The sequence below is a fragment of the Peromyscus californicus genome, unplaced genomic scaffold (genome assembly GCF_007827085.1).
Source record: "Peromyscus californicus insignis strain IS unplaced genomic scaffold, ASM782708v3 Scaffold_2__1_contigs__length_46816999, whole genome shotgun sequence".
In the NCBI taxonomy this organism is placed as follows: Eukaryota; Metazoa; Chordata; class Mammalia; order Rodentia; family Cricetidae; genus Peromyscus; species Peromyscus californicus.
The window spans coordinates 6,819,633-6,834,070 of NW_026294540.1; the positions used below are offsets into that span (position 1 = coordinate 6,819,633).

At 48.7% G+C, this 14,438-nt stretch overlaps 1 protein-coding gene across 1 annotated transcript in view; it reads right to left on the reverse strand.

The window, feature by feature from the left end:
• The window catches only part of Srrm4 (serine/arginine repetitive matrix 4), a 160,159-nt gene that overhangs the window by 42,462 nt on the left and 103,259 nt on the right, over nt 1-14,438 (reverse strand). Inside the window, exon 2 of the mRNA XM_052755158.1 lies at nt 4,494-4,640. Within this exon, the coding sequence (XP_052611118.1) occupies nt 4,494-4,640 (147 nt within the window). The remainder of the gene's footprint in view (nt 1-4,493; nt 4,641-14,438) is intronic.

Sequence of the window (14,438 nt, forward strand, 5' to 3'; positions counted from 1 at the left end):
AGCCACACAGCCACCCAGCCACACAGCCACACAGCCACCCAGCCACCCAGCCACCCAGCCACCCAGCCACCCAGCCACACAGCCACACAGCCACCCGGCCACCCAGCCACCCAGCCACCCAGCCACACAGCCACACAGCCACCCAGCCACACAGCCACACAGCCACCCAGCCACACAGCCACCCAGCCACCCAGCCACCCAGCCACCCAGCCACCCAGCCACCCAGCCACCCAGCCACACAGCCACACAGCCACACAGCCACACAGCCACACAGTCAGCCACGGGGTAAGAAGGGAAGAAAGACATATAGAATAAAGAAAGGTAAAAAGCCCAGAGGCAAAATGTAGTTAAAGAGGAACAGGAAGCCGGGCGGTGGTGGCGCACGCCTTTAATCCCAGCACTCGGGAGGCAGAGCCAGGCGGATCTCTGTGAGTTCGAGGCCAGCCTGGTCTCCAAAGCGAGTTCCAGGAAAGGCGCAAAGCTACACAGAGAAACCCTGTCTCGAAAAAAACCAAAAAAAAAAAAAAAAAAAAAAAAAAAAAAAAAAAAAAGAGGAACAGGATAATTTCATTAGAAAAGATGGCTAGAAACAGTCAAGCTAAGGCCAGGCATTCCTAAGTAAGAATAAGTCTCTGTGTATTTATTTGGGAGCTGGGTGGCAGGACCCCTAAGAGTAAAAAATAAAAAAATTTTAAAAAAAATTAAAAATGAATAAAACTGCAAAGAAGTCTAACAACTATAACCCTAAAGTCTGAGAACCAGTGTGCTGGACTCAGCTTAAAATAATAGGGTAAAATTGATAAGTCTTTAAATTCAGTAGACCTGAAGTCTGTGAGGTGATATGTCCCAAAGGCTTCATACACGTAGTCCCACATTTCCCACATGGTTGTTAGTGTTACGGGCAGGGGTTGGGTACACAGTGTTTGTATACCCTGGAGTTCCATGTGTGATAGTCAGTTACAGTGGTCAGTGACGCAGCTGCTTCAGGGGTAGACAGTGAGTTCAAGTGGCTGAGTCCACACTGTGGAAGAGGCAGAGAATACATATGCAGAGTCTAAGCACATGTGGATGAGGACAACCACTCAGTTACATGTATAGTTTTAAAATGTGCAGTGGTTGAGGATGTGATGGTTCCACCTACAGCGGCTGAATCTGCAGAGGTCAAAGGTGAAGAAAATAGCAGTAAGAAATGATTGTTCCAGAAACTCGTAGACCTGGATCTGCACTGCAGTTCCCTTCCTAGCTCAGAGATTTTTTTCTAACTTGTACGGTCCTCATCTAAGAGGTAGGAATTAAACCAGGTACCTGGGGCATAAATTTGCTGCCACCTGCCTTGGCCTGGCACTGAGTACATTCACAGCAAGCACGCCAGGTTACAGTCCCATGCCAGGTAACATCATTCCAGTCGATGAGATGGTTGTCCCATTAGTTCGATAATGGAGCTGAAAAACCTCCCATTGACTGATGGTCTTGCAACACAGGGTGTCACTCATGCACGTGTGGTGATGCTGGAGGGGGCAATCTACTGTGTTTGCAGTCAGGTCAGACACAGTGTGAGCAACTATGTGTGGATCCTAGAGCCTGGTCCCGCTAACAGAGGGCCGGGCTATCTAGTCACTCTGTCATCGGAGGATAGAGAAATGCTTGCTTCAGGCAGAAGCCTTTCCACTTTGGGGTCTGCTTCCTGTCTTGATTTCACTGTTGGCTCTTGTGCTTGAGTGGACCTGGGCTGTCGCATTCACCACTGCCCTCAGAGCTGCAGGATACAGTGTGAATGTGCAGAGGTGACACACAGCTTAGGCGTAGACTGGGTAACAGCCTCCGGGTTTGTGGAAGTCCCCTCTCAGGTGTTTGGACAACAATGTCTGCTGAGGACAGACTTTTCAGAGTGTGTCCCTGTCATTAAGTATAATCAGTATGACTTTTCTTATCACTAATATGATAGTTATTAATTATCATCATTACTGCGGCTTTTAACTCCACAGAGGATCAGTCACAGACAGAAGAAGACAAGAGGCCCAGACACACTGTATGGCTCAGTTGATAACACGGCATCACCATTTTTTTTCCTTTAGATTTTCTTTCCCAGAATCTTCTGCCCTGGCTCTCTGATGCTCTAAACCAGAATTTTTCTTATTTCTTTCTTTCTTTCTTTCTTTCTTTCTTTCTTTCTTTCTTTCTCTCTCTCTCTCTCTCTCTCTCTCTCTCTCTCTCTCTCTCTCTCTCTCTCTCTTTCTTTCTTTCTTTTTTGAGGACCTCCTATGTGCCACGCCTACTGCCAGGACCCACAGGTACCCGTTAAGGTTTGACTCCGAAATGTCCCCCACAGCTCATGTCTGAACCCTGCTTCCCAGGCTGGTGCAGCTATTTTGGGGAGGCCGCGTGAGGTTGAGGAATTGGAGCCTGGATGACGGAAGTAGGTCATTGGAGGTGGGTCTTTGAAGGTTACACCCACCCTGGTTCTGATCTGGCTCTTTCTCTCTGCACTCTGTCCTGGTCAACTGCTATCACCTCATACCCTAACTGCCACCGAGGGGCAATTCTTTTAGACTTTACTCACCACAATCACTAGAAATACCCCTGAAGCCCCGAGCCAAAAGAAACCTAGCCTCCCGTGCTCTGTTTCTGTCAGGCACTCTAGTGAGTAGTGCAAAGACTACCACACTTGCCTGGTCTGCATCAATGCTCCCCTCCACCATCAGAAGGAGATTTCCACATCTCCATTTACAGTTGTTTACCTGAGGTGTGGACCAGAGTTCCAAATATACCACCTACATTAAACAAACAAACAACAAACAAAAACAAAATTTATGGTGTGTGCTTACGATCAAAGCAAAAGATGATGGAGACAGAGCTATCTGGGGCTCGCTAGCCAGCCAGCCTAACCTAATCGGTGAGCCCTGGATCCTTGTGAGAGACCCTGTCATAGAAAACAAGGTGAGCTGTGCCTGATTTCCACACACCCATGCACTACCCCAAGGTGTACCTACACACACTCTCACACATAAGCTCATGCACATGCACACATGTGCACACATTCTCACACCCATGCACATACACACAGGCACACACACTCACATATACACACATGCACACACACTCGCATATGCGTGCACATAGATATGATGGTGTCATGAGTATGTTCAGATGAGACAATAATGGACTGGGCTCTATGGATGTAAGGTAGAAAATTAAAAACCAGGAGGTAGAGAGTGCATTGGCCCCTCCATTATCAACTGTAGGCTTAGTTTAGTATTAAAAAGACTGGAGTTTCTTCATTTAGTTTTTCATTATTAACATGTCTGTGTAGAGGAATACATGTACATGTGTCATGGCACACATGCTGAGATCAGAAGGCAACTTACAGGAGTTGGTTCTTTCCTTCTACCATACAGGACCTGGGGCTGTACCCCTGGTCACCAGGCTTGTCCCTTCTACCATGCAGGACCTGGGGATGTACTCCTGGTCACCAGACTTGTCAGCAAGCATCTTCACATCCTGTGCTATCTTGCTGTCCCCAGCTAGAGTTTAAGACTTCACTGTTTTAATTTACTGGTCACCTTTATGAGCCTAAGTAAAATGCCACTTACCAGTGTCTAGTACAGTACCTGTCATCTATCAGGGACCAAAAAGGCAGTGGCTGAATAGCTGGGTTAAGGAACGAGGGCAAAGGTCCGAAACTCAGGACACAAATATGGGTTGGGTTTATTATTTGAGAGTCAGAGGCTCATAGAACCAGTATGTCGAGAAGCAACTCTATCACTAAATGTGAGGGTCTCACCATGACCAATGACCCAAGTGCTGGTTAAGCTAGAATATCAACTTGACAGGATTGAGTGATGCCTGGGAGACAGGGAAAGTATACTCCTGGGTGTGTCTGTGAGGGTGTTCCAGAGATGATTACACATGGAACATCAAATAAAGTGGGAAGACCTGCCCTGAATGCAAAGGTGCAATATTTGATGAGCTTGGAAGGAACAAAGGTAGAAAAGGGGAGAGGGCCGACTAGGGAAGATGTGAAGGTGCCCCCTCCCATTATCTCTCTCTCCTTCCTCTCCCTCCCTCCCTCCTTTCCTCTTCATCCTGCATCACCATACACAGTCACAGAAAAAAAACAGAACCAAGTGACTTTGGAGCAAAATCTCTGAAACCGTGAGCCAAAAAGTACCTTTCTTCATCTTGTTTTCCTAAGTCACATGAATGGAAATCTAACTCACACAGCCGAGTCTAGCTTGCCCCCTTCTCTTAGTAATACGTTGTCATTAGAACTCCTGTACTGTATTAGATTCAGTGCCTGAATCTAAATAGTTGTGACCACAGCCACTGGGTCCACAAAACTAAAACACTGGCCCACTACAGAAAACATTTTTTTCAGCACATGACAAGCTCTCAGAGAGAAACTTGAATGTGAGAAGGGGTCAGAAAGGCAAACTTGGTTTTCACACATTCAGCTTGAACTAACTGTGGGCTCAAAAGGCGGTGCCGCATCTCACCTGTGTGCTCTGGCAGGACCCAGCTCCCTGCAGGTCTTTTCTCTTCCCCAGCTGTTGGTACCAAAGGTCTCAGTGGCCAGATGTTGGCCCAGCTTCTCTGAAGGTCCATCCTGGGCTGGGACCAAGAGACTGCTTTGGGGCTCTGTCCTGCAGGGGAAGAAATAAGAAGGTAGAAGTGTTAGTGTTTGGAGTCATTTCATTAAATATTCAGACCTGAGGTTTTCTAGCCTCCTTGCTAGACTGAGATCATGAGATTATCACTGGCCTTTTCTCTGTGAGTGGAGTGGAGGGCCGTTTCCAGTTCAAGGCAGCCAAGATCCACGCATCCTCTCCACCTTTCTCTCTTTCTGCCTCAGTGACTTTGAATGCCATGTACTCTGAAAGTTGAAGCCACTTGGAGGAGAAGAGACATTGGAACTTCAATGATTTTATAAGAGAGAAATGGAGTAGGTTAAGCTGCTCACATCTTCTTTCAAGATGATAGAAACTGAAGCATGGAAGGAGTAGTTTAACCCCCTTTGTCCACTCTTTTTTTTTTTTTTAGACTCTATTTCTCTGTCCTCTCTTACCTGTAGTTTTTCCCCCATAAACCAGTAGTCAGCCAAGCTCCAAAAATATTAAATGGAAAAATTCCATAAACATATCATAAGTATAAACCCTTACTTCTCTGAGTAGTCCAGTGGAACTTTGCACTGTCCTGCTGTCTCCTGCTTGGGACATGAACCATCCTCTTACTCAACATATCCATGCTGTATATGCTACCCAACTGTGAATCACTTAGTAGTTATCTTTAGCAGATTAACTGACATAGTACTAGAGCGCTGTGTCCAAGTCACCCCTTTGGTACGTAATAATGGCCCTAAGGTGCAAGAGAATGATGCTGGACATTTGAATACACCAAAGGAAAGACATCGGTGTTTTCATTTTATGAGACGGTAAAAGCACAGTACGATATTTTTAAGAGCGAAGTCACACTTACAGAATGTTATTTCTCCATTATCATTGTTCATCTCATGTGATACCTAATTTATAAATATAACCTTTTCATAGGTTCAGGTGTAAAGGAAGAAACATGGTGTGTCCTAGGTTCCAGGGATCCACTGTGGTCTTTGATAATATTCTTACTTGATATGCAGGCAGGTGGGAGGGGCGATTGGATACTTGAATTTGGACACTGCCTTCTCCATTCAGCATCTGTAGTACCTACAGCCAGCCACTGGACTCCTGAGTTCCAAGTCCCTCAACTGTAAAACAGAGAACGCCCCCAGTCCCTAGACTGTTGATTTGCCATGAGGACAAAGATAACTTAGGCCAACCAAAAGATCTAGGAAAAAAAATTCTTTTTATCTTGCATTCACTTTCTTGCAAATCAGCCAGTCTGGTGCCTCTTGCAGAAGTGAGGTCACCTACTTGGAATAGCAATTCCCATGAAGGCTTAAGGTTCCCTCCTGCCAAACAACACGTGGGAGTCACTAATGTGCTCGGCTAGTTGAGTCTCAGGAAGGGACAAGAAGTTGCCTAGTCACTCAGTCTTTGCGGATCCTGTTACTCAAAGCCCTGGATCCAAACCAAGAGGAGCCAGGAGCTTGAGGGTCCTGTGTCTGTTTTAGTTCATTCTACTTTCAGACTTCGGGTCCAGCATGGATAGATGGAAGGGCATCAGCTCTTCTGCACCAGGCTCCTGCTGGTTTTATGACTCACAAGGAATGCATCTGATAAGTTCCCTGATCCTTAGGGTTTCCAGGGAGTGAGCCAAGCCCAGTCAATGGGGAAGCAAGGGCAGAACAACACATTTGTCTCTGCCAGTCACTGATTGGCACATCTTCAGAAGCAGAGCTGGGCGTTGCTGCCAGCCAAGGAGGAATGGAGATTCTAATCAAGGGTGCCTCCTGCCTGGTCCAAGCTAACCCAAATTCATTATCTCCAAACCTCAGTGCTGGTTGTCAGTGTGGGGAGGCAGTGACCCAATCAGGGATGCTACTGTGACCATGAAGTTTATGTCCAGATGGCAGAGAAGATCATTATCACTTAAGTATGAAAAATGTGACTTATTGAATGTGACCAATTATGATGAGGATAGAGTAGCACAGAGGGCCAGGAAAGTGGGAGAGTGCCTATGACTCCATAGAGTCAGAGAAGACCCCTTTGATGAGCAACAGGGACAGGGAATGTGCAGAATGAGGTGACCTAAAATGTATTCACAGATTGATTGATACTATTGCCAGCCATATTCTCTTCTCTGGAATATTGGATGGATTTAATGACTCATTTGCCATGAGTAAAATTGTAGAAGTGATCATATATGACTTTTTTTTTTTTTTAAGTCAGGGTTTCACCATGTAGCCCCAACATTGGCTCTGTATTCCAGGCTGGCCTCAAACTCACAGAGATCCACCTGTCTCTTCCTCCTGAATGCAGGGATTAAAGGCATGTGCCACCTCTGCCCAGCAGTGTATGACTTTCAAACTACATCATCAGGCAATGTTTCCCTTGCTCTCCCTGATTGATTATTCTAAGGACCATATCTGTCATGTTGTAAGAACACTCAGCCCCACGGAGAGGTCTGCTGCCAACAGCCATCACCAACATCCAGCCATGTGAGCGAGCACATGGATACGAGCCCCCTAGCACAGGACAAGCTTTTGGCTGAGGACACAGTCCTTGTGGCATCTGATGACAACCTCATGAAATGTGCTGAGCAAGAACTACACAGCCATATTCTCAACTCATAGAAACCGTGAAACACAACTGCTTGTTGTGTTTGTTTTTAGCCTAGAGGATTGGGAGTGATTTTTTTTTTTTTGCACAATAATGCATCATCCCTCCTGCACAGGTATCTACAGAAAGAGGAGAGATGTACCAGGCAGGAGGACTCAAATTCAAAGACCTCAGGACATGCAGGGATGGCAAGAGGTAAGATCAGAGATAAGGTCTTCGCAGTGAAATTTCTGGAATTGTTCACGGGGGGATGTGCTAGCCTGCTCTTTTCCTTCAACAGTACTAGTTTCAGCTTTCTGGACTGGGGTACCCCACTGGGAAATCTACAGTCAAACAAACAGAAATATAATAAATTCTACAGGAAGTGTTGAAGAGAAGAACAGGGTCCTCCAGGACAGAACATTCAAGACCTTATTTCAGACATCCTAACATTGTGTGTGTGTGTGTGTGTGTGTGTGTGTGTGTGTGTGTGTGTGTGTGTGTCTGTCTGTCTGTCTGTCTGTCTGTGTGTGAGCTTCTCCCTGCCTCCCTCTCTCCACCTGTCTATGTATACACATACACACACATGCATACACAAGTATGCGTGGGGAAGCCAGAGGTCAACCTCAGATGCCATTCTGAGATGGGGCCTCTCACCGGGACTTGGGGCTTGCTTGCCGAGGTCCAGTGAGTTCTGAATATCTTCTTGTCTCTACCCTTCCAGAACTGGGATTTTAAGTGTGTGTCACTACAGCCGGCTTCCTACACAGCTGCTGGGGATCGAACTCAGGTCCTCACATCTGTACGGCAAGCACCCAGGTGCTGAGCCATCCCAAGCTCTGCTCAGCTTCCTTAGAACTGGAGGGGAGAGTGTGAGCTTTAAAATCTTGTGTTTCCCAAGCTCGGCACAATATCAAAGATTCCCCGATGATGTTTCTGAACGAGATCCTAGGACCCGTTGTAGATACCAGGAATGAGAGTCTCAAAGGGGTGGACCCAGGAGTCTACTCGCTCAAGAAACACCCCAGATAGCCATTTGTCAGATCAAGCACAGCATCCAAAGACGCCACCGTATGATCTGGCCTCGGTCGCCCCTCCTGTGTCTCTCCCTCTTTTTCCATTGTTCTGGCCATATGGTCTTCTTACTGTTTCCCAACTAGGTCAAAGCTTTCCTGCCTCAGGGCCTTTGTGCTTGCTGTCCTCTGCACCTGGCATGTAGCTCCTGCAGCAGCTTGTCTGGCCATCCCCTCGTCCTCTCTCAAGGGTCACCTTCGCCGAGAGCTGTCCCCGACTTCTGCATCTCACTCTGTCCCCTCTTCACCCGTGGTAGGAACCACAGGGGCTGGCTGAGTTCAGTCTCCTTTCACCGAGAATTTTTTTGTGTGTCCTTTAACAGATCATCTTCTGGGCGAGGATGGGAGTTCTCGAGGTAGGGCTACTGGTCTCCCCACTACCAAATCATCAAAGAGTGTCCAACGGTGCCTCTGTTGGCTGGTGAAGGGATGGATGGATGAAGAGATGAATTCTGCCAGCTGATCCTATATGGAAGCCGTGGCTTAGGCTCTGCCCCCCTCGTACAAATCAAGATGCCGAGTTGACAGGAGGAAGAGATGGTGAAGCACCACAGCCCTTCAGTGGAACCAGACCTCAGCCTCAGCCCCCACCCATGCGTCTTCCCCGTTTCCAGTTCTGCATCTTTTCAGGGCCCGTTTCTGTCTGCTGAAAAAAAAAAATGCCCACAGCTGCCTCATCTTTACCACATAGTTATTCAATGTTGAGTCAAAAAAAAAAATACTTAAAAGAAGACAAGATCTTCAGGGGACAGCTGAGACAGGGAGTTAAGGGCCGGCACACTCGGCTTCACAGAGGGAGGGGGGAGCCATGGGTGCTGGCTTCCTTGAGGCCTTCCTCCTCCCTGCATTCCAGCTCATCAGAGGCCTGGCACTGATGTGCTGCTGCCCGTAGTCATGGCAACGAGCAGCTGATTCCTTGCCTCTGATAAGAGTCAGGGATGAACTTCCTACAAAACTCTCTAAGATGCCTGGGTCCCTAGCTGCTTGCTCGCGTCTCCATCAAAGCATCCGCGGGTGGAGCAGAGTTTCTGGCCTCTTCCAACAAAGCACTCATTTGGCCCAGGGCTGGAGGCCAATCCTCACGACCCAAGCCCTAGGCAGAGTTAATGTGATTTTAGAAACAGACAAGCAAGGCCGGACTCCGAGAGCTTCAGAGCCAGGCAATGTCCGCAGAGAGTGGGAAAACCGAGGTCTCAGGACACAAGGGGGGTTGCCTGAGCCTACATCCTCACTCAGTGCAGAGCCACGCCTGGAGCTGTGGCCTCACGTTTGCTTGGCCGGTGCTCTTTCTGCACCCCTTGGTCGTAACAGCAGTTTGCATCTATTTAAACTTACCGGACGCCAGACACCGGGATGAACACAACTTCTCTTTCACCCGTCAGCTCATGGCGGTTCTAAAAGAAACCCACCAGCAGGTGCAGCCAGTTCCACCGTGTGTGTGTGTGTGTGTGTGTGTGTGTGTGTGTGTGTGTGTGTGTGTGTGTGTAAACTGAGGCCTAGAGATGGGAATACACAGCCAGAATACCAGCGGTGCAGGCTATTTATAATAAAAACAACTGAGGGAGAGGGAGGGGGGGATGGGGGGGGACTACTCAGAAATACTTCAAAACTGCAAAGAAGTACTGAGCAGGGGTGTACGGCACGCTGGAGAACTCCTCTAGTGTCTGCAGGACATAGGCATCTCAGGGCTTTGGCCTGCGTCTTCTCACAAGGAGAAGTGGCCCTTGGCCACTGGCTTGGAGATGTCCCTGACTCTGACTTTCTCCATCCTACCCATAGCTGGGCCCGTGCGTACAGTGTTTCTAGCCTGGCATCTCAGCGGATGGTGAAAACCCTGCAGAGGGTGCAGCAGGGTGAACCTCCCTCACTCCCACTGCTAGAGACGGAGACCTAGTGAGGAAAAGGGAACTTGCTTCTCTGGCAGTGATCAGGCCCTACATGCTTGTTCTGCCTCAACGTTGTGGATGGCCCACCCCGTCCCTGCACTTGCCAGAGTTCTGGAATCTTGTTTTCTATACTCAACAGAAGCCCAGGCCTCCAGGCTCCTGAGCCTCCTAGAAATCCCAGAATTCATCACGGAACTGACCTGGTCCAGCAATAAGATGGATGTGGCTAATTTGTGGCTGGGCTCCTGGGACTCTGGCCGGGAGTCTTGGAACTCAAAGTCTTTTTTCAAGGTTAATCTAGTTAATTAATCCCGCTTGGAGGTAATCTACAGGAGCCTTGACCCTTCGAGCTTTCTTATCACGGCTGGGAAAAAAAAAAAAAGTAACAAAGCTTAAGAGAAGACTGGAGATTGGGCAGTGCTGCTGTGGGAAGTGTCATTTGGATGCAGGGACGGTCGCGCTCATTTTAGTAAAAAACTGAATGAAAAACCAAAGTTTCACAAGATGATGTTTTCCTCTGCCTTCCATTCATTGCCTGACAGATGCTCACCGAGTAACGACTTCACGGCAGATTACAAGAACACAAAAGTCCACACCAAGCCACGGTTTCTGCCCTTGAGGAGTTTCATCATGGAAGGGGAGGGGGATTCCCTAAACTGGAAAATAAAATGCAGAGGACTAAGTTGTCTGGCAGAGAGACATCTGAGGGACTGGGGAGCCCCACAAACTAGCAACCTAACCCAGCCTGGAGAATGCGGGCAGGAGACCAAGGTGAGTTCCCTGGAGGATGAACAGAAACTGGTCAGGATAGCAGAGAGGAAAGGCAGGCAGAGCAGGGAAACTTCTCATGACTACACAGGACACAGCGGGTTAGACTAGACAGATGCGGGGGGTGGGGGGGTGTGGAGGATGGAAGGTCGGAGATGAGGAAGAGGAGCCACATGAACAGCTGCTTCTCGGGACTTAATGTGCACATGAGCCACTTGGATTTCAGGTCAGGGTGAGTGCTGACTCAGAGGGTCTGGGAAAAGCTTGGGTAACTCCATTCTAATCCATCCCAGGTGCTGCTGTTCTCTGGAACACGCTTGGGGTACTCACACACTTGGGGTACACACACATTTGGGTTACTCAGGTTGTAGATTCTATAAGAGATTTGGGCTTGATCCTAGGCTGACCTATGTAGACAGTCTTCCACCCTAATGTTTTCCTGAGACAATGGGTGGATAAGAGAGAGAGAGACTGTATGTGTGTCTCTCTGTGTGTCTGTGTGTGTGTCTGTGTGTCTCTGTGTGTGTATAACTCTCTTATATATCAATAATCACCTGGTCTCAAGTATAGGTTAATAAAACCAAAAGAATTAAATGTGGAAAACTCAGCTCAGAGTTTCTTGTCCAGCTCCCACCTGGCCTGGGTTTTGAACTCTCATCATAGAACACATCTATATGCTGCCCCCCCCCCACGCCCAATCCTCCCCCAGTCCCCCCAGCCATGCCTCTCCCCACAGGTTGGCCTGTCAGCTGCCATCTGTAGTGAGGGATCAAATTGTTGAGCAGGGGATTCGAGCTGATTGCTGGGCCTGCCTAGAAGGAACGGTCTCCCACTTGAGTGTGCCATGAGAGTAATTAAATGATACCATGAAAGCACGTGGCTCAGGTGTTCCACGGCCATGGGTTCAAGTCCTTATCCTGCTGTTGTCTGTGGCCATGAGTGAGTCTGAAACCTTGCATGGACCAGGATTTCAGACACAGGCTGTGGAGTCCTCTGAGGAGAGCGGGATTTTGATTATGTAAGGTATCATGCCCCTAGAAGGATCCTGCAAGATGAGTTCCTTTAAGGCATCATCATGGCTGCTGCTGGTAGGAGGGATGAAGGGAGCCACGGCTTGGGAGAGTTTGTCAGCCTCAGAGGAGACCCTAAGTCCAGCACAATGAGGAGAGACTTGGTCCAAGAACTGGGAGAGGGAAAACTCCTGAGAGGGGCTACCAACAACCGTTCAACTAGTCTCCATTCAGCGCATAGTTATTGAGTGCCTACTGTATGCTTTCTATATTGTCGGTGCCAGGGGAGTCAGCCGGATACAATGACAAAGCATCTGCTGCCCTTTGTAGTTCTCAGTGGGCAGCAGGGTAAGGCTTGCAGAGAACAGACACAAGGAAAGGGTAAATATGTAGACCATCAGATGGGGATGAGAGCCGCTGAGGGAAGAAATGGAACATAATGCAGGGGGCAGAATGCTCCCAGGACAGAGCGAAAGCACTCCTGGGAGAAGACTGCCATTTCAAATGAGGTAATCAGAGGTGACATTCCAGCATCGGCTTGAAGGCAGTAAGAGACTGAGTCCCAAACATGCCTGGGAGAATGTTACAGGCAGGGGGTACAGCCGGTGCAAAGGTCCCGAGGTAGGAACATACCAGAGCCTGAGGACCAGTGGTGAGCTGGAGCTGACTGAGCCAGGGGTGAATAGGAGGGGTGATGTCAGACAGACCATGAGGGGCCAGCTCACCGAAGTCTGCAGAGCCATGGCCGGGAGCTGGATTTTCATTTCAGTAAGATGAGAAGCTGTTGGTGGGTTCTGAGCCGAGGAATCATGGTGTGACTCGGGTATTTAAAAATCTCCTTGGGCACTCACTCAGGGGAGACAGCAAGGGAGCTGGTAAGATCCACGGTGAGACAAGAGGGAGGCTGGTGGGTAGAGCTGGTGCAGGGTTGACATGCTTAGCAGGGGCTGGACTCTCAAGACAGCCAAGGTGGAATCAGCATCAACAGGGTTTGCACATGGATTGACCATGAAAGAGAGAGAAAGAGCACCCCCGAAGTATGTGATCTGAGCTGCCAGGAGGGTGAAACTGTCTCTCACTGAGCTGGGAGAGGAGTACGGTGCTCTGGAGTTCAGTCTTAGAGATAATACTTTTCATTAGGATATATTAATTACACGCCATGCCAGGTTTCATCACAGCATTTTCATACATGTCTATAATGTATTTTGATCATGCTCACCCCCATCGCCACCTCTCACCCCCTCCTGACACTCTTCCCTCTTCTCAACCAGCTGCTTCTCTACTTTCCTATCTTTTTATTTACTTATTTTGGTGACCCAGTGAGTTTCATTATGGTTGCTTACAGATGCGTGGACACCTTGCCAGTCACTACCCTGCTCAAGAACATATCTCTCCCTTCCCTGGCTACTGCTAACTGCTTACGGGTCCTCAGGGAGGGGTGGGGCCTCACAAGCCAGTCCCTCAAATGTTAATTTGAGATGCCACCTAGATACCCTCACAGGGCTGGTCAGCAGGCAGTAGGATACAGGATCCTGGACTTTGGTGAACCCATAGGAACCAAGAAACGCATCTGAGAGATGCTGGCACAGTACAGTAAAAGCCAGGGTCAGGACCATCTGGGGTAAGATGGAGCACCGGGATAGACTGGTGGGGACTGGACAGGGAGGCAGCTCTGAGGTCCTTGTCCCAGGAGAGTTTGGGGGTAATAAGATGGCTCAATAGGAGTACTCCAGCCTGATGGACTGGCTCCTAAGACATGCTCATGAAGTACAGAAAGGTCCAGTTCTCCCATTTAGATGCACTCATTCATTCATTCATCCATTTGTCACTTCATTAGTTCCTCACCCTCTCACTTTTCAGCTAAGCACCAATTTATGTGAGTCCTTCCCTTAAGTTTGAAGTCTAGCAGGAGGGATGGGACCAGGGCATATCGCATATTATTCCAGAGAAGTGAAAAACATCTGAGGATGAAAGAACGTGGGGAGGAGAGATGTCTGTCTGTAGGAAGCACAGTCAACTGGGTGCAGGAGGCTGAGTCTGGTCCAGGAGAATGTGAAGAGTTGCAGACAAGAACTGACAGATAATCGGCCTGATCACCCCCCAGCCCGGTGACCTCGGCCCAGTCCCTCCTTTCCTTCTGAAAGGCAGTCACCTGGCAGAACTGCTGTGGGGAAGGAAAGAGACAACATGTACCCAGAGCTTAGACAGTGCCTGGCACTTGGCGGCACTTCCAAGCTTGCCCCTGGGGACCCACTCACTGCTGATTCTGATGGTTTCCCCCCCCCTCCCAAAGAGCCTGAGGTGAGGAACTCTGGGCAGAGGAGGAGAGGGAATATAGCTAATGTGCCCTCAAGGGTCTGTTGCGAAGCTTCTACCCTGAGAGTTAGCTTTGGTGACTACCAGGATGAATGGTTGCTTCAGCACCTGTCAATAGCATGTCCCCACCCCCACTGTGACCTGGCTTCTTCCTTAGTAATCCAAGGATGGAACTGTCCCTCTCTCTCCATTCAG